This window comes from Sus scrofa, chromosome 2 (genome assembly GCF_054392235.1).
Source record: "Sus scrofa isolate SSC_HxYL_T2T_F1_AM1 chromosome 2, Sscrofa_HxYL_maternal_Yorkshire_Landrace_v2.0, whole genome shotgun sequence".
Lineage (NCBI taxonomy): Eukaryota > Metazoa > Chordata > Mammalia > Artiodactyla > Suidae > Sus > Sus scrofa.
In genome coordinates this window covers 76,786,766-76,811,344 of record NC_139384.1, presented here as the reverse complement: position 1 = coordinate 76,811,344, position 24,579 = coordinate 76,786,766, and the positions used below count along the sequence as shown (strand labels likewise).

General features: G+C 40.5%; 2 protein-coding genes and 1 pseudogene across 7 annotated transcripts in view; all 3 read right to left on the bottom strand.

Annotated features, from left to right (window-relative positions):
* LOC100517751 (uncharacterized) overlaps nt 1–8,739 on the bottom strand; it is a 30,188-nt gene extending 21,449 nt beyond the window's left edge. For both annotated transcript variants that reach the window (XR_014837539.1, XM_021083746.2), the window contains exon 1: nt 8,568–8,739. Coding sequence is in view for 1 of the 2 variants with exons in the window: in XM_021083746.2 (XP_020939405.1) it covers nt 8,568–8,570 (3 nt within the window). In the remaining variant the exon portion in view is untranslated. The remainder of the gene's footprint in view (nt 1–8,567) is intronic.
* A 7,870-nt stretch (nt 8,740–16,609) lies between these two features.
* The window catches only part of LOC100518295 (zinc finger protein 791-like), a 32,202-nt gene continuing 24,232 nt past the window's right edge, over nt 16,610–24,579 (bottom strand). For 2 of the 5 annotated variants that reach the window (XM_085012784.1, XM_085012786.1), the window contains exons 2-4: nt 23,137–23,263; nt 22,881–22,941; nt 16,610–18,789 (exon numbers count right to left, since the gene is read on the bottom strand). In XM_085012784.1, coding sequence (XP_084868910.1) covers nt 18,693–18,789; nt 22,881–22,941; nt 23,137–23,263 — 285 coding nt within the window. In that variant the 3' untranslated portion in view covers nt 16,610–18,692. Of the gene's footprint in view, nt 18,790–18,874; nt 22,358–22,880; nt 22,942–23,136; nt 23,264–24,579 lie in introns of those variants that run through there. The other 3 variants (XM_085012782.1, XM_085012783.1, XM_085012785.1) reach the window with 2 other exon arrangements.
* On the bottom strand, nt 20,462–21,572 carry LOC146405481 (uncharacterized; annotated as a pseudogene).

The following is a 24,579-nucleotide window of genomic DNA, read 5'->3' as shown; positions in this document are numbered from 1 at the left end:
CTCAATGGTGCAAAGCTGAAAGAATTCCTGCTGAGATCAGGAACAAGACAAGGATGTCCTTTCTCGCCTCTACTCTTCAACATAGTTTCGGAAGTCCTAGACCCAGCAATCAGAGAAGTAAAAGAGATAAAAGGAATCCAAATTGGAAAGGAAGAAGTAAAACTATCACTATTTGCAGATGACATGATATTATACCTAGAGAATCCTAAAGACTCTACCAGAAAACTGTTAGAGCTCATCCACGAATTTGGCAAAGTCGCAGGATACAAAATCAATACAAAGAAATCGACAGCATTTCTATACACTAACAATGAAAGACCATAAAGAGAAATTAGGGAAGCAATCCCATTTACCATCGCATCCAAAAGAATAAAATACCTAGGAGTAAACCTACCTAAAGAGACAAAAGACCTGTACTCTGAAAACTATAAGCCACTGATGAAAGAAATCAAGATGACACAAATAGATGGTTAGACATACCGTGCTCTTGGATTGGAAGAGTCAGTATTATCAAAATGACTATATTACCTAAGGCAATCTACAGATTCAATGGAATCCCTATCAAATTACCAAGGACATTTTTCACAGAACTCAAACAAAATATTTTAAAGTTTGTTTGGAAGCACAAAAGACCCAGAATAGCCAAAGACATCCTGAAAAAGAAAAATGGAGCTGGAGGAATCAGGCTCCTGGACTTCAGACTATACTACAAAGCAACAATCATCAAAACCATATGGTACTGGCACAAAGACAGAAATATAGATCAGTGGAATAGGATAGAAAGCCCAGAATTACACCCACACACCTACAACCAACGCATCTATGACAAAAGGAGGCAAGAATATACAATGGAAAGGACAGCTTGTTCAATAAGTGGTGCTGGGAAAACTGGTCACAGGTAAAAGAATGAAATTAGAATACACAAAAATAAACTCCAAATGGATTAAAGACCTAGATATAAGACCAGACACTATAAAACTCTTGGAGGAAAACATAGGCCAAACACCCTCTGACATAAACGACAGCAACATCTCCTCAGATCCACCTCTTAGAGTAATGACAGTAAAAACAAAAATAAACAAATGGAACCTAATCAAACTTACAAGTTTCTGCACAGCAAAGGAAACCCTACACCAGCTGAATGGCCATCATCAAAAAGCCTACAAACAATAAGTGCTGGAGAGGGTGTGGAGAAAAAGGAATGCTAGTACACTGTTGATGGGAATGTAAATTGGTGCAACCACTGTGGAAAACAGTATGGATTCCTCAGAAAATTAAAAATAGAACTACCATTTGATCCAGCAATCCCACCCCTGGGCATCTATCCAGAGAAAACCATGACTCGCAAAGACACATGTACTCTGATGGTCACTGCAGCACTAATTTCAATACCCAAGACATGGAAACCACCTAAATGTCCATGACAGAGGAGTGGTTCAAGAAGATGAGGTACATATACACAATAGAATATTATTCAGCCATTAAAAGGAATGAAGTACCAGAATTTTTAGCAACATGGATGGACCTAGAAATTATCATGCTATGTGAAGTCAACCATACAATGAGACACCAACATCATATGCTTTCACTCACATGCGGAATCTGAAAAAAGGACAGACTGAACTTCTTTGCAAAACAGATACTGACTCACAGACTTTGAAAAACTTATGGTTTCCAAAGGAGACAGTTTGAGGGGTAGGGGGATGTGCTTGGGTTGTGGTATGGAAATCCTATAAAATTGCATTGTGATGACCATTGACAACTACAAATGTAATAAATTCGTTCAGTAATAAAAAAAAAAAAACACTAAAAAAAAAAAAAACTTGGAGTTCCCGTTGTGGCGCAGTGGAAACGAATCTGACTAGGAACCATGAGGTTGTGGGTTTGATCCCTGGCCTCGCTCAGTGGGTTAAGGATCTGGCGTGGCTGTGAGCTATGGCGCAGTCGCAGACGCGGCTCAGATCCAGCACTGCTGTGGCTGTGGCATCGGCCGGCAGCTACAGCTCCAATTAAGACTCCTAGCCTGGGAACCTCCATATGCCGCAAGTGCGGCCCTAGAAAAAGACCAAAAAAAAAAAAAAAAAAAAGACCAAAAAAAAAAAAAAAAAAAACAACAACAATACCTTGCACACAGAGTTCCCTGGTGACTCAGTGGGTTGAGGATCTGGCATTGCTGACACTGTGCGGAGGGTTCAATCCCTGGCCTGGGAACTTTTGCATGTCATGGACGTGGTCAAAAAAAATTTTGAACATCTGTTTCAGAATCTTTTTTTCTTTTTTTCTCTCCCTCCTGTCTTTCCGTGTTTTTTCTTTCTTTCTTTTTTGTCCTTTGTCAGTGAATATGCTTCAGGGGAGAGATGTCCTCTCTACCCTGGTATTTATGATTTTTTCCTCCGTGGAGTCTTAAATCAGTGCCATCAGGATGACCGGCCTCCTCCATTACAAGTGGTTGCGCTATAAAGTATGAGGAACGTAGGCTGAAGTCAGGTTTGAACTAATCTTTTGGCTGTTCCACAGGGGTGCCACAGTGTTGTCCTCTATAACCCGGAAGATCAGGATTCTTGTTGCACCACAGGCAGCAGCAGCAGCAGCTGCATTAGCAGAGGCACTTCAGTGTCCTAGGGAGCCCTCTGGAATTAGAGGGATGGACTCAAGCCAGCCATCCTAATACAGCCTTGCTCCCTCTCTTCTCTTTGTATTTTTACATAACTCCTCTTCATGGCTGACCACCCAATGGACCTACCTCTTGCACAGGATATAATCCCCCTCTTCAATGTGTGTCCCATACAGCCTGTGTCACTGCTTCACTCTCACATCGATGAACCCCAACGAAGACATCCTAGAGTGGATCAGGATGTTCTGAACAGAGTCTACTTGACCTTCTTCCTCTTACAGATTTTTGCTAACCTTCCCATGAAGGAATTAGAATTTCAAATAAACTAAGGGGAGGGACAAATTAGAAGTTGGGGATTAACATACACACACTACTACATATAAAACAGATACTCCACAAGGACCAACTGTATAACACAGGGAACTCTATTTGATATTCTGTAATGACCTATATGGGAAAAAAATCTGAAAAAGAATAGATATATGCATAACTGAATCACTTTCTTGTACACCTGTAACGAACACATTATAAATCAACTATACTCCAATATAAAATGAATATAAAATGAAAAAAATTTTAAATAATAAAATAAACTGAGTAATTTATATATTTTTCTATTTAATAGCCTTTATTCTTAATTAACTTACTTTTGCCTTAAAATTTTTATTTTTTACTTTTTAAATTGTTTTCTATTTTTGGCCTCCCCACAGCATGCGGAGTTCCCCGGACACAGATTAGATCCAAGCTGCAGTTACGACCTAAGCTCCAGCTGCAGCAATGCCAGATCCTTAACCCACTATACCAGGCTGGGAATCGAACCTGTGAACCAGGGCTCCCAAGATGCCATGGATTCCATTACACCACAGCAGGAACTCCTAAAATTTTTATTTTAAAATTTATATTTTACTTTTCTACAGAGGAAACCACTCTAAGATTTATTCCTTTAAACACTAATGTTTTTAAAAGTTTAAACCATAAAAAATGAAGTTTCAAATCTCTGTCCAACTTAAATAACAAGAAGCATCATAGTTTCTCCTCATATCGCACTGTAGGGGATCATCTCAGGAGTAAGTTCATATTCTTTTTAAGGCTGCCATCTGCCCCATATGGATTTCCCAGGCTAGAGGTCAAATAGGAGCTGCAGCCACAACCACAGCAGATCTGAGCCCCATCTGTGAGCAATGCCACAGCCTGTGGCAATGCAAGATCCTTAACCCACTGAGAGAGGCCAGGGATCGAACCAACAGCCTCATGGACACTGCGATGGGTTCTTAACCCACTAAGCCACCACAGACACTTGAAATAAGTTAACCTTTAAACTTTTAAATCCCAAGAATAAGAATGTTCATACACAAAAAGAACACCTTACACAAAAATAAATGCAAAATGTATTTAAAGACCTAAACATAAGGCCAGATACTATAAAACTCTTTTAAAAGAGGAAAACGTAGGCAGAACACTCTGACATAAATCACAGCAATATTTTTTTTTTTTTGATCCACCTCCTGGAGTAATGAAAATAAGAACAAAAATAAACAAATGGGACCTAATTAATCTTAAAAGCTTCTGAACAGCAAGGAAAACCTTAAAAAAAAAAAAAAAAAAAAGACAACCCACAGAATAGGAGAAAATCTTTGCAAACTAAGTGACCAACAAGGGATTATTTGAACAGCTCATGCAGCTTTATATCAAAATCAACCCAATGGAAAAATGGCCAGGAAGTTCCTGTTGTGGCTCAGCGGTAAGGAACCTGATTAGTATCCATGAGGAATCAGGTTTGACCCTTGGGCCTGCTCAGTGGTTAAGAATCTGGCATTGCCATGAGCTGTGGTGCAGATCACAGACAGCTTAGATCTGGTGTTGCTGTGGCTGTGGTATAGGACAGCAAATACAGCTACCATTCAACCCCTGGCCTGGGAACTTCCATAGGCTGTGGGTATAGCCCTAGAAAGACAGAAAAAAAAAAAGGTCAGAAGGAGTCCCTGGGTGGCTCAGCAGGTTAAGGATCTGGCACTGTCACTACTATAGCTAAGGTCGCTGCTGTGCGGCAGGTTCAAGTCAAGGAACTGCATGCCATGGGTGCAGCCAAAAAAAAAAAAAAAAAAAAGTCATAAGATCTACATAGACATTTCAACAGACATTTCTCCAAAGAAAAACACATGAAAAAATGCTCAACATCACTAATCATTAGAAAAAGGCAAATCAAAACTACAATGAGGTATCACTTCATACCAGTCAGAATGGCCATCATCAAGAAGTCTACAAACAATAATCCCACTGTGGCAGGACAGGATCAGTGGTGTCTCTGAGTGCCATGACATAGGTTCAATCCCCAGATGGGCACAGTGGGTTAAAGGATCCAGTGTCGCTGCAGCTGCAGTGTAGGTCACAGCTCTGGCTCAAATCAGATCCCCGGCCCTGGAACTCCATATGCTGCAGGGTGGTTGGAGGGGGGGAAAAAAAGACTACAAACAATAAATGCTGGAGTGTGTGTGTGGAGAAAAGGGAACCCTCCTATACTACTGGTAGGAATGTAAATTGGTACAACCACTGTGGGAAACAGTATGGAGGCAAACACTAAATACAGAATGACCATATGATCTGCAATCCCACTCCTGGGCATATATCCTGAGAAACTAAAATTTGAAAAGACACATGCACCCCAATGTCCACTGCAGCACTATTCACAATAGTCAAGACACAGAAGCAACCTAAATGTTCATCGACAGAGGAATAGACAAAGAGGTGGTACATATATACAATGCATATTTCTCTGCCATAAAAAAGAACACTAAGTAACGCCATTTGCAGCAACATGGATGAACCTAGAGTTTATCATACTAAGTCAAGTCAGACAGAGACAAATATCATATAACATCAATAATATGTGGAATCTAATACAGAATGATACAAAATGGGAGCTCCTGCTGTGGCAAACAGGATCAGCGGCATCTTGGGAGCACTGGGACATAGGTTCAACCCCTGGCCCAGCACAGTGGGTTAAGGATCCGGTGTTGACACAGCTACAGCTTAGGTGGAGACTCAGGCTTGGATCTGATCCCTAGCCTGGGAGCTCCATATGCATCGGGGTGGCCAAAGATGAAAAAACAAACAAAAAAACAGAGAGAGAGATGCAAGGATATATTCACAGAACAGAAACAGACTCAAAAATTTCAAAACCAAACTTAAGGTTACCAAAGGGGAAACAGTGGGAGGAGGGATAATTTAGGGGTTGGGATCAAAATACAAACACCACAATGTATAAAATATATAAGTAGGAGTTTGAGTCATGGCTCAGTGGTTAATGAATCCGACTAGGAATCCTGAGGTTTCGGGTTCCATCCCTGGCCTTGCTCAGTGGGTTAAGGTCCGGCCTTGCCCTGAGCTGTGGTGTAGGTCACAGACGCGGCTTGGATCTGGTGTTGCTATGGCTCTGGCATAGGCCAGCAGCTACAGCTCTGATTAGATCCCTAGCCTGTGAAATTCCATATGCCGCAGGAGTAGCCCTAGAAAAGACAAAAAGACAAAAACACACACACAAAAAAACCCATATATATATATGTGTGTGTGTAACAAAGACCTACTAGATAGCACAGTGAAATCTACTCAATACTCTGTAATAACCTATAAGGGAAAACAATCTGAAAAAGAATGGATATATGTATAGGTTTAACTGATTCACTCTGCTGTACTCCTAAAACTAAAACATTGTAATTCAATAATACTCTAATTAAAAAAAAATTTAAAAATAGCTCAATTATGAAAAATCTTACACACTCAAAAAAAAATTGTATCACAGGAAGTTCCCTTGTGGCTCAGGAGGTTAAGGATCTGGCGTGGTCACAGCTGTGGAGTAGGTTCCAACCGTGGCATGGACTCCACCCCTTGTCCAGGAACTTCCACATACTACGGGTACGGCAAAAAAGACAGAAAGAAAAGAAAGGAAGGAAGGATATCACACACTACCAAGGGAAAATAGAGTTAAGAGTTGCAATATTCAATATATAAACATTTACATGGCAAGAAATAGAAATATTTGAATCAGGTAGGACAAGCAACTGCTTCCCCATATTCCGGAAGAAAACCCACATTCCCAAGCTCGAGGTCCAGACTTCCCTTGTTGGGGTGCAACCCCTCGAGTGGGGCAGTCCCTGGTGTGGAAGGGTTGTGGGACACCTGAGCAGTGTCAGGAACAAACTCTGGTAACTTCACACACCCTCTCTCTTTTCTCAAGACATAATGGAAATACTCCTCCTCTGAGGCTTCATTTCTCACAAGTAAAGAAACTCCTGGCCAGACTGAATTTCAGACTGTGACTCAAATGAACCCCCCAATTCCTAAACACTTTGTCCAGAAGACAAATCTCCTGACTTCACAGACTTCCTCTACATACACAAATTACTACACGTGCACCCACACCGTGGATGCCAAAGTCAAGCCTATGTCTAGAAACAGGCCCCAGGAAAACACAATTAGAACCTCACAAAAGGCATCACTCCCCAGCCTCCGACAAGCCCCTCCTGCCACGTACAGCAGACCCCTGGCTTCCTAGGTCTGTAGCTTCTCTCAGGTAAAAAGGTTTCTTCCATAGCAGGTGTTTGCACTCGCAGGCAGAGAGGCTCCGCAGAAGAATCAACTAGGCTTTCAAGTACTTCCCTTGCAGGGTCAGGTTACCTTAGAGACACTGACTTCAGGTCTCTGCTTCCCAGCTAGTTGCCCTGGACCAGCATTAATACCTTAAATACACACACCCGGTATTCGAACAATCCACTAAAAATCACCAAAACCCAGTATTTGGGTATAAAAGACGAACGAAAACTGCAAGGCATTTTGTCAATTTAGCAACAACTCCCGCTCCTGCAATATCCATTCATTTCAGAAAATAAATGTCAGTTGATTATTATTTTCGTGGCAAGAAACTGGAAAACAACTGTAATCCAACACACTTCTGGATATGGAAGCATAGCTCTGATATTGCATTTGAAATCACCCAAAAGAGAAAAACAGATCTTAGACTGGGTGTTAGTTACTACACTCAATCATGGGGAGAAAAAAATGAAACCAAATTAAAAAAAAAAATGGAATGTAATTTTCCAATCTATTGATTAAATACATTTTATATTTACCTGAAAAAAGGAGACTTAAAAAAGAGAACCAAATCACAAACTCAGGGACAGGCAGGGCTACCTGGAACTGTGATGAAAAGACAAACCACCCAGCAGTTTCCAAAAAGGAATCTCTACCCAAAGGACTCCAACAGGATGGCTGTGCCCAGGAAAGATTCTGGGGGTGGGGCTTCTATACAAGGTAGTTCCAGGTGATTAGTACCTGATTTCTTCTCCTGGAAATTATCCGCAGGCAAAAAACAAATCTTAAAAAGAGCCATCCATAGCTCAGTGCAGAAATGATAAGCAAAATAGTTTTTGGGTTTTTTTTGGGGGGGGGCGGGGACTTTTCAGGGCAGCAGTGCGGCATACGGAAGTTCCCAGGCTAGGGGTGAACTGGAACTGTAAATGCAGGCCTAAGAGGTAGCCACGGAGCTCCGAGTAAAGGAATTAATAAGGAAAAGCTATGAATAGGAAAGGGAAGATCTGGAAACTTCAAGACATTTCTTGCCAGCCCTAGGAGGAACTAGTCTGGGGGCGGGAAGGTCGTGGACTTGAGGCCCTGCTCCTCAAACTTGAAAAAGTGAAGGGCAAACGGGTCTCCCGGGAAGAAGGAAGGGACAGGGGACCCCAGAGACCACAGCTCCTCCACGCACCAACCTCGGAGACCGAGTTTCCGCTGCCCCAGTGACCTTTTGCGGTCACAGCACAACTTAGAGCAAAAACCGCCGCTCCCCGACTGCTGGCCCAGCCCCGACGCTGCGCCCCGCCTCCGCAGACGAGGGATCCAGGTCCGCCGCGGGGAGGCCAGGGTGTGCTCATGGCCGATACTGGGCCCCACAACTCACCATGTTTCCGTTTCTCGGATTCCAGGCCGTCCACCGCCACGACTCCCAAGAGGCAAGCGCAAGTCACAGTGACAGAGGGGGTGACAGAGTCACCTGAAGCACTTAAGAGGACCCAGTTTGGCTTCCAGCCTCCACAGTCAGTTGGTGGCAGCGCGCAACCCGCACTACCTACACACGCTCGCGCGCACGCCGCGGGCAAGGGAGGTGTTCTTAACCAGCGACTCCCCTGATTGGATGGTTCGCAAGGCCCCACCCTCCTCGGCCTGAGTGACAGTAGCTTAGAGGGCGCTTCTTTGAGCAGGGCTTCTGAAGGCTGCGTCCAGGAACTGGCTTTGCCAGGGACTCTGCAATGAGTCATAAGGCTTCACAGTTACTTAAGGAGTTTAGAAGGTGATTCTCAACCACTATAAAAATTAAACAAACCTAAAATCAAGAGCTCTGCTTAGATCTATCAAAGAATTGAGGTGACAGGGCAAACTGATCTCAGAGAGATAGCAGTGAGTGATGGCTTAAAGCTAGATTTTAATTCTCTGCTTAGGAATTGAATCTGGACAGCCTGGATGAAAACCAGGAATCCTAGCCACTGGAAGCATAATTGCCCTGATTCTTGCCCCCTGTTGGAAGCAAGACTCTTTCAAGGAGGCAAGGACTGAAAAAAACCCATACAAAGATTATTTTTAGAGTCACAGTAAGATATGGGGGAGAGCTCACCAAGGGGTAGTTTAAGTCAGAAGCAAAGAAGTAATACACTCCTAAAAGAGGAGTGTGGGTGAGGACCAGAGAGGTGATATAAATCACTTATACTACACAGTTCTTCTGGGTCTTTGTTGACCTTTGGCTATCATCTTGTTCTATTTCTCACACCTGACTGAACCAAGGCCCATCCTCCCCAACATGTGTGCCACATCTTTTGGCAAAGATGGACTCCAGAGCAAGGGGTTCTGGGATGGTTGCAGGACTTATTATGGCCTGGAGCCCCCATCCCCTTTTGACCCCTAGGAGTCTAACTGTGCATGTGTAATTGGGGAGCTCTCCTTGACCCCAGGAGTGACTGAAATGGTCATCTTATCTTTCTACTCCAGCAGAGCTCAGCTCCTGCCACTAACTTTCTCCTTGAGGTGTCAAAGAGAAACAAGGCCCAATTTACTCAGCCTGACAAGTCCCAGCTGTTCGCAGCCCAGGGGCCCAGCTACCGCCTACCTCAAAACCACTGCCTCCAAAATCTGAAAGCAAGACAGAAAAGGAGCTCTTCTGAAATATGCCCCACATACTCTATTCTGCTCGACAAGGCCTGTACTCCAAAGATTCTCGTTCACCCAAAATCTAACTACTGGGATTTTGCTACAGCCTAACTGGCCTAGTGGGAGGGAAACTGCCACCCTGGCAACTTGCTTCCTCTAGCCTTTCTGCCTCACCTAAGGTGGGGGTGGTCGTGGCTACTCAGAAACACTTGTGGGGTTGCTAGGTTATTTTCCCCTCCTGACAGTAAACCTGAAGTGTGTTTTGCCAAAGCGCTTATTCAACTCTCTAAAACCAACTGGGTGGCTGGCCTACAATTCAATTCAGTTCTCACCAAGAACTCACCAGAGTTCAGTTCAGATGCCACAGTATAAAGGCTCAGTCTCACGAGACTGCCCGCATGTCAGATGCCAGCAGCAAATGGGGTGGGGGTGGGCTGGGGGCAGCCTACGCACATTTCTTTGTGGCCCACTACAAATTCGGAGGCTCCTTGAACGCATCCTCACGTTTGTTAACTCTCTAGAATGACCTGAAGAATGAAGGAAACCACTTTTCTTATTATTGCCCGGTTGTTGTAACAGATACAAGTCAGGAACAGCCAAATGGCAAAAGGGGGCCCAGGGCAAAGTGGTGGTCAGGGCTAGGGAGCCTCCAGACCTTCTCCAGGCATGACGGCCTCCCAGCACACGATGTGCTCACTAACCTCGATCTCTCTGATCCCCAAGGTTGAGAGGTTTTCACGGAGTTTCCTTACATAGGCATGACTGGTTAACTCATTGACCACTGGTGATTAACTCCATCTCCAGCCCCTTCTTTCTCCCCAGAGATTGGGAACTCGGCTGAGAGTTCTAAGTCTCTAATCAAAGCTTGGTTTCCTAGCGACCAACCCCATCCTGAAGCCATCTGGGGGCCTGGAAACAATTGGCTCATGAGAACATAAGATGCTCCTATCACCCTTATCACTCAGAAAGGCTTTATTTACTAGGATCAAAATTTTTCTTCTTATATTACAGAAGGTCACAGCCCAGGGGCACCGGGTCATTAAAATACTGACACCAAGAAAAAAAAAAAAATGCCGCGAGCTGTGGTATAGGTCATAAACGAGGCTCAGATCTGGTGTTGCTGTGGCTGTGGTGTAGTCCAGTGGCTACAGCTCTGATTCGATCCCAGCCTGGGAACCTCCATGTGCTGTGCATGCGGCCCTAAAAAGACGACAAAAAAATTCTGTTTAATAACAGTGGGAAACACTTAAAGAACTGTATGTTTCAGAATTATCTCTTATAGTTTCAAGGTGACATGGGAGACAAATAGGAGGAACCTGAGGATATTTTAGCCACTGAATGTTGCAAGAGACAGTCAATACAGCCTAACCCTCAGATAGACATAAAACCTTCCACTAATGGCCTGTTTATCTCAGTTTCTTTTTACAGTGTCATAGTCAACAAAAAACTAAAAGACACAATTAAAAACTTTTAAATTTTTTTCAGGAAAGAGGATAAAAGAACTTAATTCAGATGTAGCAGATATCTTGCAGTTGCCAGACTAGATACTTGAAGCAACAATGATTATCCTGAAGGCTCTAATAGAAACAGTATATATGTGCAAGAACAGATAGGGAATGAATGCAGAGATAGAAACTCTAAGAAAAAAAAAAGAGAAATTTAAGACATGTAAAACATACAAAGAGAATAGCAATGAAGTGTACTTGTGAGAGGGGGAGTGATCATCAATGCAGTGGAAATGCAAACTTTTGTTAGAAGTCTACATTTTGTTTTGTGCAAGTCTTGGCCTATGAGTAGTGTTGTGGCTGGACCAGGCCTTGTGGTTCTTACTATGATTGCAAGTCGCCCTTCAGCAATAACCACCAAGAAACTTTGAAAAAATAAAGGCTTAGGGAGTTCCTGTTGTGGCTCAGTGGTAACAAACCTGACTAGTATCCATGAGGATGCAAGTTTGATCCATAGTTTCACTTAGTGCATTAAGGATCCTGCGTTGTTGTGGCCGTGGCATAGGTTGGCAGCTGCAGCTGTGATTCGACCCCTGGCCTGGCAACTTTCATATGCTGCAGGTGCCACACCCCCCTAAAGAAAGGCAAAAAAATATATAAGAAATTAATGAAAGAAACTGAAGACACAAATAAATGGAAAGCAATACTATTACCAAAAATATTACCGCAATCAATCTACTGATTTAATGAGATCCCTATCAACTTACCCATGACATTTTCCACAGAACTAGAACAAATAATCCAAAAATGAACACGGAACCATAAAAAACCCAGAACTGCCAAAGCGATACTGGGGGGTGGGGGGAAGCAGGAGGCTTCTCCCAGACTTCAGATAATACTGTGAAGCCACAGTCATCAAGATAGTGTGGTATTTGCACAAAAATAGACATATGGATTAATGGAACAGAATAGAGAGCCCAGAAATAAACCCACTTACCTATGGACAATTAATCTTCTACAAAGGAGGGAAGAATGTACATGGGCAAAAGACAGTCCCTTCAGCAAATGATGTTGGGAAAGTTGGACAGCTGCATGCAAATCAATGAAATTAGAACACGCCCTCACGCCACACACAAAAATAAACACAAAATGACTTAAAGACCTACATGTGAGACATGACACCATAAAACTCCTAGAAGAGAACATAGACAAAACATTCTCTGACATAAATTGTACAAATGTTTTATTAGGTCAGTCTCCCAAGGCAATATAAATAAAAGCAAAAATAACAAAAGGGACCTAATCAAACCTGTAAGCTTTTGTACAGCAAAAGAAACCATAAACAAAATGAAAAGATAATTTACAGACTGGGAGAAAATATCTGCAAATGATACAGCCGATAAAGACTTGATTTCCAAAATATACAAACAGCTCATACAACTCAATAACAAAAAACCAAATAACCCAATCAAAAAATGGGCAGAAGACCTAAACAGGCACTTCCCCAAAGACATGCAGATGGCTAACAAGCATATGAAAAGACCCTCATCATCACTAATTATTAGAGAAATGAAAATCAAAACTACAATGAGGTGGCACCTCACAGCAGTCAGAATGGCCATCACCGAAAAGTCTATAAATAACAAATGCTGGAAGAGGGTGAGAAGAAAAGGAAAACTGCCTACGCTGTTATTGGGAATATAAAATAGTGCAGCCACTATAGAAAAGAGTATAGAGATTTCTCAAAAAACTAGAATTAGAGTTGCCCTATGATCCAGCAATCCCACTCCTAGGCACAAATCTAGACATAACTCTAATTTGAAAAGATACATTCACCCTCATGTTCATGGCAGTACTATTCACAAGCATGGAGACAGTCTAAATATCTATGAATGGGTTAAGAAGATGAGGTACATATATACAATGGAATACTACAGCCATTAAAAAAAATAATGCTATTTGCAGCAACCTGGATGCACCTAGAGATTCTCATACTAAGTAAAGTAAGTCAGAAAGAGAAGGACAGGAGTTCCCGTTATGGCTCAGTGGTTAATGAATCCGACTAGGAACCATGGGGTTTCAAGGTTCGATCCCTGGCCTTGCTCAGTGGGTTAAGGATCCGGCATTGCCATGAGCTGTGGTGTAGGTCACAGACGTGGCTCAGATCCCAAGTTGCTGTGCCTCTGGCATAGGCCAGTGGCTACAGCTCTGATTAGACCCCTAGCCTGGGAACCTCCATATGCCACAGGAGCAGCCCTAGAAAGGGTGAAAAAAAAAAAAAAAAAAAGAAAGAAAGAGAAGGACAATTACCATATGATATCATTTATATGTGAAATCTAAAATATGGCACAAATGAGCCTATCTACAAAACAGAAACAGACTCACAGACGTGGAGAACAGACTTGTGGCTGCCAGGTGGGCAAGGAGAGGGAGTGGGATGGACTCGGAGTTTGGGGTTAACAGATGGGAACTATTACATTTAGAATGAAAAGACAATAAGGACCTACTGCACAGCACAGGGAACTATATCCAATCTCCTGGGATAGACTGTGATGGAAAAATTATATATATATATAAACAGAAGAAATAAGTGAAGCAATGTTGACTGAGATTTTCCCGAAATTAATGATAGACTGAGTTCCCTAACACAGAGAACTCGTGTGTGTGTGTGTGTGTGTGTGTGTAACTGAATCGCTCTGCTGCATAGCAGAAATTAACACATTGTGAATCAATGACATGTAAATAAACTTTTAAAAAAATTTAAATAGAAATATATTCCATGCTCATGCACTGGAAGAATCAACATTGTTAAAACACCCAGACTACTCAAGCAATCTACAGATTCAGTGCAATCCTTATCAAGATTCAAGTGACATTTTTCACAGAAACAGAACAGACAATCCTGAACCTTGCATATAATGAAAAAAGACCCCAAATGTCCAAAGTCACCATGAGAAAGAAGAACTCAGCTGGAGGCATCTCATTCCAATTTCAAAGCTATAGTACTTAGAAGTACAGTATGGTATCCACATAGAAACAGACATATAGATCAATGGAACAGAATAGAGAGCCCAGAAATAAGCACACATGTATATCTGATCAATTAATTTATGATAAAGGATCCAAAAACACACAAAGGGGTAAGGGAAGTTTCTTCAATGAATGGTGCTGGGAAACTCGGACAGTCATATGCAAAAGAAAGAAACTGAATCACACTAACATCATAACCCAAACTAACTCAAAATGGATCAAAGACTGGAACATAAGACCTGAAACAATAAAATTCCTGGAAGAAAACACAAGCAGTAAACTTCCTGACACAGGTCTTGGCATTGAACTTTTTATTCTGACACCAGACACAAAAGCAACGAAAGGAAAAATAACTGGGAACACATCAAAATAAAAAAACCTTCTGCACAATAAATGAAACCATCAACAAAATGAAAAGCAATGTGCTGAATGAGAGAAAACTTTTGAAAATCATCTGATAAGGGGCTAATATACAGAATACATAAAAACGCTACACAGCTCAATAGCAATAAAACAATGTGCTTAAAAAATGGGAAGAAAGGAGTTCCTGCTGTGGTGCAGTGGGTTAATTAAGAATCTGACTGCAGGAGTTCCTGCTGTGGCGCAATGAAATCCTAAGCATCTTGGGAGCACTCGGATGGGGGCGGCAGGTGGGGTTCAATCCCCAGCCAGGCACAGTGGGTTAAGGATCTGGCATCGCTGCAGTTTGGGTGGAGACTGCAGCTCGGATCTGATCCCTAGCCCGGGGAACTCCATATGCCTTGGGGCAGCCAAAAATGAAAAAAAAAAAAAAAAAAAGCATCCGACTGCAATGGGTTGGCTTGCTGTGGAGGTGTGGGTTTGATTCCCAGCCTGGCAAAATGGGTTAAAGGACTTGGCATTGCTGCAGGTTTGGTTTGGACTGTGGCTCAGATTCAGTCCTTGACCTGGAAACTTCCATATGCCTCAGGTGCAGCCATTAAAAAAAAAAAAAATGGGAAGAAGATGTGAACATTTTTCCAAAGAAGATATATATATTGCCAAAAGATACATGAAAAGATGCTCTACATTGTTCATCATCAGGGAAATGCAAATCAATACCACAATATTACTTCATACCTGTTGGAATGTCTATTATCAAGAAGATAGAAATAAAAAGTGTTGGCAAGGAGAGTTCCCTGGTGGCCTAGTGGTTAGGATTTGGTGCTTTCACCTCTGCAGCGCAGCTTCAGTCCCTGGCCTGGGAACTGAGATCCCACATCAAGCCACTGCATGAGGTATCCCCCTAAAAAATGTTAGCAAGGATTTGGGAAAAATGGACCCCTTTTACACTGTTGGTGGGAATGTAAATTGGTGCAGGAATTATGGAAATCTGTATGGAAATTCCTCAAAGAGTTTAAAAATAGAACTACCACGTGATGTAGCCTTTTGACTTCTGTTTATCCAAAGAAAACGAAAAAAACTAACTTGAAAAGGTATACACATCCCCATGTTCATTGCATCATAATTTACAATAGCTAAGATACAGAAACCTAAGTGTCCATCGATGGATGAATAAAAAATTGTGATAGATGTGTGTGTGTGTGTGTGTGTGTGTGTGTGTATGATAGGATATTCTTCAGCCATAAAAAGAATAAAATCTTATTGCTTACAACAACATGGATGGACCTAAAGGGTATTATGCTATGTGAAATCAGTCAGGTAAAGAAAGACAAATACATATGATTTCACTTAGACGTGGAATCTAAAAAACAAATGAAGAGGCATAACAGAAACAGAGTTTTAGATACAGAAAACACACAGCTGCTTGCCAGAGGGGAAGGGAGCGAGGAGAGGAAAGAAATAGGTGAGAAAGATGAAGAAGTACAATTTTTCAATGTCAAAATAAATGAGTCATGGATATGAAATGTATAGTTTGGGGATTATAGTTAATATTAAATGTTAATAATAATATTAAATATTAGTAATTAATATTAAAGTAATATGTAATATCTTTGTATGCAGATCTTAACTAGACTTACCATAGCGTTCATTTTGAAATATATAAAAATATCAAATCACTATGTTGTGTAACAGGAACTTACGGTGCTGTATTGTAGGTCAGTTACACTTGAAAAACAAACCAACCCATAGAAATAGTGATCAAATTTGTCATTACCAGAGGCAGGGTAACCTCTGAGGACTTGGATGAAGGCAGTCAAAAGGTACAAATTACCAGTTATAAGGTAAATTAGTACTAGAGATAAATGTAATGTACAACATAAAATTAGCACTGGTGTATGTTATATATGAAAGTTCTTGAGAGTAAACTCTAAGAGTTCTCCTAACAAGAAAAAGAATGTTTCTATTTCTTTTATTTTGTATCTAGATGAGATGATGGATGTTCACTACACACTGATAATTATATTATGACGTATGCAAATAAAACCATTATATTGTACATCTTAAATTATACAGTGCTGTATGTCAATATCTCATAAAACCAGGAGGAAAAAAAATTTCTATCCATAATGCTTTGCAATGCAACACTTCTGTTTCTTTCAGCTTGAAAGTCCCAATGATTGGCTGACCAGGGACCTCGAGACCATGGAAAGTATCCAAATTGTTTATGGTTTAAGGAAAAATGAAACCAAAGCAATTTTAACCAAGAAGTGAATCCAGGGAGCACATGAGTTATTTAATTTCCACATATTTGTGAATTTTCACAGTAAGATTTGAGATAAATAGACCTTTAGGGTGACGTTTCACATTTTCTTGATTAGGGGTGAGACTATGTTTAGTATTTGCTGTAGCTGACAGAATCAGGGGCTTCAATATACTCCAATGCCCTTGTGTTTTTCTCCCTTGGTGTGTTTGGGTTGCCCCAGAAACCCATTAGTAAGTAGAGTCTGTGTTTTGCAGCTGTTTTAATCCACTGTTTTTTATACTGGAGCCCTGTTGTAATGGTGGTCAGGTACGTGGGTAGAAAAATGTTCTGTTATAATTAAACCTGTAATCTTTGGGTGTGACAGAATCTCTGGACTATGGCCTTCAGAAAACATTCCTAGATTTCATCAGCGGGAGATAATCTGAAGCCTCTGGGAATTATCTTGACTGCTCTTCCCCTAATCACCTAAGGTTTTGGCAAATCAGTATTTTTTGTGGGATGTTCTGTTACAGAGAACAGAATGCTTTGTGTGTATATCAAAGTTCCACCCATTTCCAGCAAGAAGCATGAGGAAGTTTTTTTTTCCCCAAATTTTCACGTTGAGAACCTGCAAGAAAGCAAAGTTGGAGGAGATTCCTTAGGACTGGCCTCTTTTAAATCTTTTAACTCACAAGTCCATAATGTGTGTCCAGCCATTCATCTCTCAAGATGACCTACTTTGAGCACCATGTGCATCACCAAAATACATCTTCCTTGTGTTACCTTCTGTTTTATCATTCCCTTGGGGGTGGGGGCAGGATGAATACCCTACACAAAATGGGTTGTGTGACTAAGCAAGTGGATCTGATAAAATATATGACAGCAGGGGTTGAGGAAATGTGCCCATGACATAGGCAATGCTTCTGTTACCCTCTTAGTTCATAGCCCCATGGTATTTTTTGAGAAATTTTCCAGAGTAAGGTATGCATGGATTCCTAAAGATGTGGAAATAAGCAGAGAAAAGTAGGCTTTGGTTAAGAAACAAAGAGCCAAAAATAACCTACAGCAATGGAAAGAAATTATGCTGATGCACATGAAGGAGGATATCCCCAGGCAGATTCCACTTGGGACACACCTTTATGTTGCATAACAGCAGTATTTCCAAAGATCTTGATTTAAACCCAGATTCTGAAAGCCCTCTCACTTCACTCTTATTTTATGTGATGAAATGACAGCAGGTGCAGCCCTAGAGGGTGTTTTCTCAATAAAGACAGGGTTGCAAGGCCTGTTGTGGCCTTTCCCTTCTTCCCCAGTCTTGCAAGTCTTCCTAAGTATCCCAGGGTGGTGAGGAGTTGAGCACATAAAGTTCAAGACTCAGAAGCTTAACACTATCCTATCATACAAAAGCAATTGTGCTGTTTTCAATGGTATATGTGTATATATATATATATATAGTGGACCCTGAACATGGGGGTTAGGAGGCAACAATCCTCCATGCAGTTGAAACTGGACCTCTGAATCTATGATTCCCCATTTGTGAATTCTACCAACCTCAGATCATGCAGAACTATAGTATTTACTATTGAAAAAAAATCCACATATAAGTGGACCAGTGCATTTCAAACCTGTGTTGTCTGAGCATCAGCTGTATAGGATTCTAGTTGTACTTCTGAATTTTTCACAAATGTATAGTGATATTGCCATCAAAAGATGGAAAACATTTGATCTCCCCAAAGAATACCTGTGAGTCCATTTGAACAAAATCTGTATAATGAATAAAGATTACAGAGAGTTCTCTGATGGTCTAGTGGGTTGTGGCTCCTGCATTCTCGCTGCTGTGCCTCTGGCTGCTGCTGTGCAGCGTGGGTCCGATCCATGGCCCAGGAATTCCCATGTACTGCCTGTGTAGCAAAAAAGAAAAAAAAAAATTACCAAAAAACCCAGAACAAAACAAGAGAAAACCTGAAATAAATGTTGCAACTCTCATTTTAAAAAAAGAAAATTACAAAGTTTATCTGAAAATTGATATAGTGGGACATTTTCATATATTCTTTCAGAAAATAAAAAACAATACTTGGTAGCCCTCAATGGCTTAGTGAACAGTTAATAAAATTTTTCTATGGTACAGCTACCGAAGCATTCCTGTGACAAGACTCACATACTTCTACTTACTTATGAACATAATTTAAAACAGACTGAAGGAGTACATTCAACTACAAGAACTGGACACACCAACACAGAGAGTTTTTTCTCACATGGAAGCATCAGGTGAAGGCAGCCAGTGTACATTGTAGCAGAGAAACAAACTCCCCTGTTGTTTTTTTCACTGCACATTGTAGATCTCACAGTGAATCAGGAAAATAAACTCACTAGCACCATTAACAGAAATAAAGTGTTTGTTATACACTTTAGACTTTAAATACATATAATCTAGAGAAGTGTAGAATCAGACAATACTCCCAAGTAGTAAAGGCCAAAGTAGTTTCCTGGTGGATACAAGAGATCTCACAGAAAAATCCAAACTCTGGTGGATCTTTAATGTAGATCTTGGAAAGACATCAATGGAAATCTATAGATCTCAGAAAATGGAAATCAAACAGTTGGGTGGTGGTTTTGAAGATACTCTTGATTGGAAGGTCAAAAAATTCCTAAAAGGAGTTCCCATTGTGGCGCAGTGGTTAACAAATCTGACTAGGAACCATGAGGTTGAGGGTTCGATCTGTGAGCTGTGGTGAAGGTTGCAGACGCGGCTCAGATCCTGCGTTGCTGTGGCTCCGGCATAGGCTGGCAGCTACATCTCTGATTCGACCCCTAGCCTGGGAACCTCCATATACCGTGGGAGCGGCCCTAGAAAAGGCAACAAGACAAAAAAAAAAAAAATTCCTAAAAAAAAAGGGGGATGGAAGATGGTATCCTTGAAGCTCCAATGTATTGGTTTCTCTTCCACTATGGTGGCTCCAAACTCTGACTAATGTCTTGTTCATTTCCGCCTTCCAAATCCCATGCAACTGAGGCTACTGGTGAATTCTAGCATGGAACTATAAAGGGGATAGATTCTATAAAATTTAGTTTCTAACATTACCCACAGGTCATATATCTGTCCCATCACAAGTCCCTCTTCTTAAAATCTATTCACCAAGTACCAGTCAGAAGAAGGGACAACAAGCAAAGGCCCAAATATAAAAATAATAATTCACATGAAACTCCAAAAAAAAGGAGCTTTGTCATTAAGAAAAGCAGAATAATATGTAATAGACTAAAGATATCCAGGAACTTTCCAGTATGCAGATATCCAGTACAAAATCCCAACAAATGCCACATTTTCCAACTGCCCCTTATCACAGAATAAAACTATAAAAAATTAAACCTGATTAAATATCAGAAATACATTTCAATTCACCCACGGATCCAACAAACTTCAAATTGGAGAGAAAAAATACTAATTGATTCAAGGAAAAAGTACTACTTATTAATCTTAGGTGCTGTCGTTAGAAGACAATTTGCAGAATTATTTCACCTCAATATTCATTGATGAAGCTAGCAGAAACCCACACTCCAATGATGTACTAGAAAGAGGCTTGATAAACACAAATATATTTACAACTTGTTAATAATTCTTTTTTGTGTTGAAAGTTTTCTGAAGCATTATACATGGATTGATTTTCATAAAGCTTTCTCATGTTATTTACATTTATATTTATTTCTGGTGGGAGTCTTAACATACAAGGTTGAAGGCCAATTGAAGTCTTTTCCACGTTGTTTACATTCAAAAGGATTTACCCCGTGAGTGCTTTCATGCCTTTGGAAAGAAGTGGGATGATTGAAGGCTTTCCCACATTCTTTACATTCATAAGGTTTCTCTCCAGTGTGAGTTCTTTCATGTCTTCAAAAACTCTGATACCATCTGAAAGCTTTCCCACATTCCTTACATGCATAGGGTTTCTCTCCTGTGGGAGTTCTTTCATGTGTTTATAAGGAACTGAAACCTCTGTAGGCTTTACCACATTGTTTACATTCATAGGGTTTTTCTCTGGTGTGAGTTCTTTCATGTGTTCAAAGATTTACTGGGACACCTGAATGCTTTACTACATTTTTTACACTGAAAACTCTGAAAACATCTGAAGGCTTTTCCACATTGTTTACATTCATAGGGTTTCTCTCCAGTGTGAGTTCTTACGTGTGTTTCTAAGGAAATGTAATCATTGCAGGCTTTTCCACACTGTTTACATTCATAGAGTTTCTCTCCAGTGTGTGTTCTTTCATGTATTCGAAGTGAAGTTGAACAACTAAAGGCTCTTCCACACTCCTTACGTTCATAGTGTTTCTCTCCAGTATGACTTCTTTCGTGTTTTTGAAACGAAGGGTAATATCTGAAGGTTTTACCACATTGTTTACATTCACAGGGTTTCTCACCAGTGTGACTCCTTTGATGGGTTCGAAATGAACTGGGAGAAATAAATGCTTTCTCACACTGCTTACATTTATAGGGTCCAACTCCAGTGTGAGTGATCATGTGCACTTGAAGGCTTGCAAGAGCTCTAAGGGCTTTCCCACATTCTCTACATTCATAAGGTTTTTCCCCAGTATGAGTTCTTTCAAGTTTTCGAAAAGAACTGGGACAACTGAAGGCTTTACTACATTTTTTGCATTCATAGGGTTTTTTCCCCAGTGTGATTTCTTTCATGTATTTGGAAACCTATATTGGAACTGAAAGTTTTACTACATGGCTTACATTCATAGGGTTTCTCTCCAATATGAACTCTTGTGTGTTTGGAAGGAAGAGTAATATTTGAATGTTTTACTGCACTGTTTGCATTTATAAAGTTTCTTTTCAGTGTGAGTTCTTTCATGTATTCTAAGAAACTGAGACAACTGAATGCTTTACTACATTTTTTACATTCATAGGATTTCTCTCCTGTGTGAGTCCTCTCATGTGTTTGAAAAGTTTGATGATATCTATAGGCTTTTCCACAATATTGACATTTATAGGGTTTCTCTCCAGTGTGGGCTCTTTCATGTATCTGAAGTGAAGCTGAAGATCTAAAGCTTTTCTCACAATCTTTACATTTATAAGAGGCACATCCATATATGTTACCATGTGTCTTTGAAAAGTTTTGAGCCACTTAGAGGTTTTCCCACATTCCTTACATTTATAGGTTTTCTCTCCACTGTGATTTCTTTCATGTTTTTCAAAACACTGCAGATAACTAAAGGCTTTCCCACAAACATTACATTTATATGGTTTCTCTCCATTTTTCTGACACTCATATGGCTTGTGTCCAATGTGGCTGCTGGTGTACCTATTACAGGATAAATGATGCATGAAGACTTTTCCACATGCTTTATGTTCCCATGGTTTTACTCTGATAAAGAGTTTTCTTGTTCAGACTGAGTTTTGGAATAAAGCTGAAGTTTTCTCCACATGGATTATTCTCTTTCCCTTCATAGATTCTCCCTACTTTATGTCTTCTGTAAGAAACAAGAAGACAATTATTAATGATTTCTTTATTAATGATTTTATCTTTATTAGAATATTTCAGCTACCCTTTTACGATTTATAGCAAAAATTAATGTTTTTTTCTATCTTCGGTGAACTGCTTGCAATTAAATATACTGAATGCTCCACAAGAAGACTCACTCTTGTTCATCAAACAGTGATATTTAGGAGTTCCTGCTGTGGTGCGGTGGGTTAAGGATCCAGTGTTGCTGCAGCTGTAGCTTGGATTCAATCCCTGACCCAGTAACTTCCATATGTCACAGGTGTGGCCAAAAAAAAGAGATGTTTATATATATATACGGTTTATTGATATTGTTTCCAAGTGAACAATTTTGAAAACACTGAACATTATGTCATATATAAGAAAGTAATTGGGTGAATTTTTTCTGAGAAACAATAAATTTGAAGCATGGGTTGTTTTGATTCTTTTTAAAATTTGGTACAATAATATAATTCTCATGTGAGACACTGCTTTCTACTGTGAGTGCCACTCACCTTAGTTTTCTCCCCTGGTTTTTGTGCTGATCTTCCATGTCATGATCTTTCCATGTTTTTCCTAAAATGCATACACAGAAAAATGATTCCAAAGTAGCAGAAGTTATAGAAAAATTATAAGATTCCAGTTCTACAATGAGCTGTGACCATGCCTAGTTTTTTTTAACATTCACACATTCTACCTCTTAGAATAATACTGATGAAAAGAAAAACATGTCCTTTGACTGACAAGGTGAAGGAAAGTTTTCATCCTTACCTAATGAGACCAGGTTCCTGAATGTTTCCCCCATCACATCTCTGGAGAGTTTCTTCTGTGAAAAATCCAGTAAAGCCCACTCCTCCAGGGTGAAGTTCACAGTCACATCCTCAAAGGCCACTGAGTCCTAAAACATTCCAAATATGTATATGGTAGGATGAGTGAGAATGACTTCACTGGAAATCTATACTTAATTTACAAGAAGGTTACATACGACTCTGTCATCTCTAAACATTTACTCTCTGACTGGATCATCAGAAATTTACTCTCTATCCCACTTACTTCCTCATAAATTTAACAGCGTCATGAATACATGAAAATTATTTACATAGTTTTATTGTGATCACATTACAAATTTTACTAGTCTCCAATGGCAGGGTCCAGAATATGTGGGGAAATAAAAGAAATGCTACACAAATGAAATAGATATCAATTTAAGATCATCAATTTCTTGTGAGAAAAACTCTTTCATCTCCTTCCTTGTATCCACCATTTACAGCATGCCATGAGCCAAAGGGACAAATCTGCATGAGGTTAAAACGAATAAAAACACAGTGAAGAACTGAGAGTTTTTGCCACAGCTTGGGGCAACTGGGGATCCTTAACCCACCAAGCGAGGCCAGGGATTGAACCCATATCCTCATGGATACTAGTGGGATTCATGAACCTGCTGAGCCACAACAGGAACTCCTCCATCATATTTAACATAAAATGTTTTACAATAAGAAGACATTAGGGGTTTCAATTAAGCCCTGAAATGTACTAGGAATTTCAAAATTTCCAAAAGCTTTAATGTATTTTCCTCATGTCAATAGAAAGTCAAAATTTAACTGCTTTATTTGTCATATCCATTAAAACAGGAATAGTAAGTATAACCTCTTAAAAGTCAAAGTTCTCTAGTGACATGAACAAGTACTGACCTAAAAATGGAAAAAGCACCTGAGAACTTAAAAACACCCATATCTTTGGAGTTCCTTTGTGGCACGGTGGGTTAAGGATCTGGTATTGTCACTGCAGGGGTGTGGGTCCCTGCTATGGCATGGGTTTGATCCCTGGCCTGGGAACTTTCACATGCCCCAGGCATAGCCCCCCGCAAAAAGACAAACAAACACCACTCATATCTCACATCTTGAGGTTTTCTTGCCTAAAATGAACTAAAACTCCATTTGGTTCCACAATATATTTTTTTTTTTTGTCTCTTTTTTGGGAGGCCACACCCATGACATATGGAAGTTCCGAGGCTACGGGTCTAATTGGAGCTACAGCTGCCAGCCCACGCCACAGCCGCAGCAATGCCAGATCTAGGCCACATCTTCGACCTACACCACAGCTCACGGCAATGCCAGATCCTTAACCCACTGAGCAAGGCCAGGGATAGAACCCAAAACCTCATGGTTCCTAGTCAGATTCATTTCTGCTGCACCAAGACAGGAACTCCTGGTT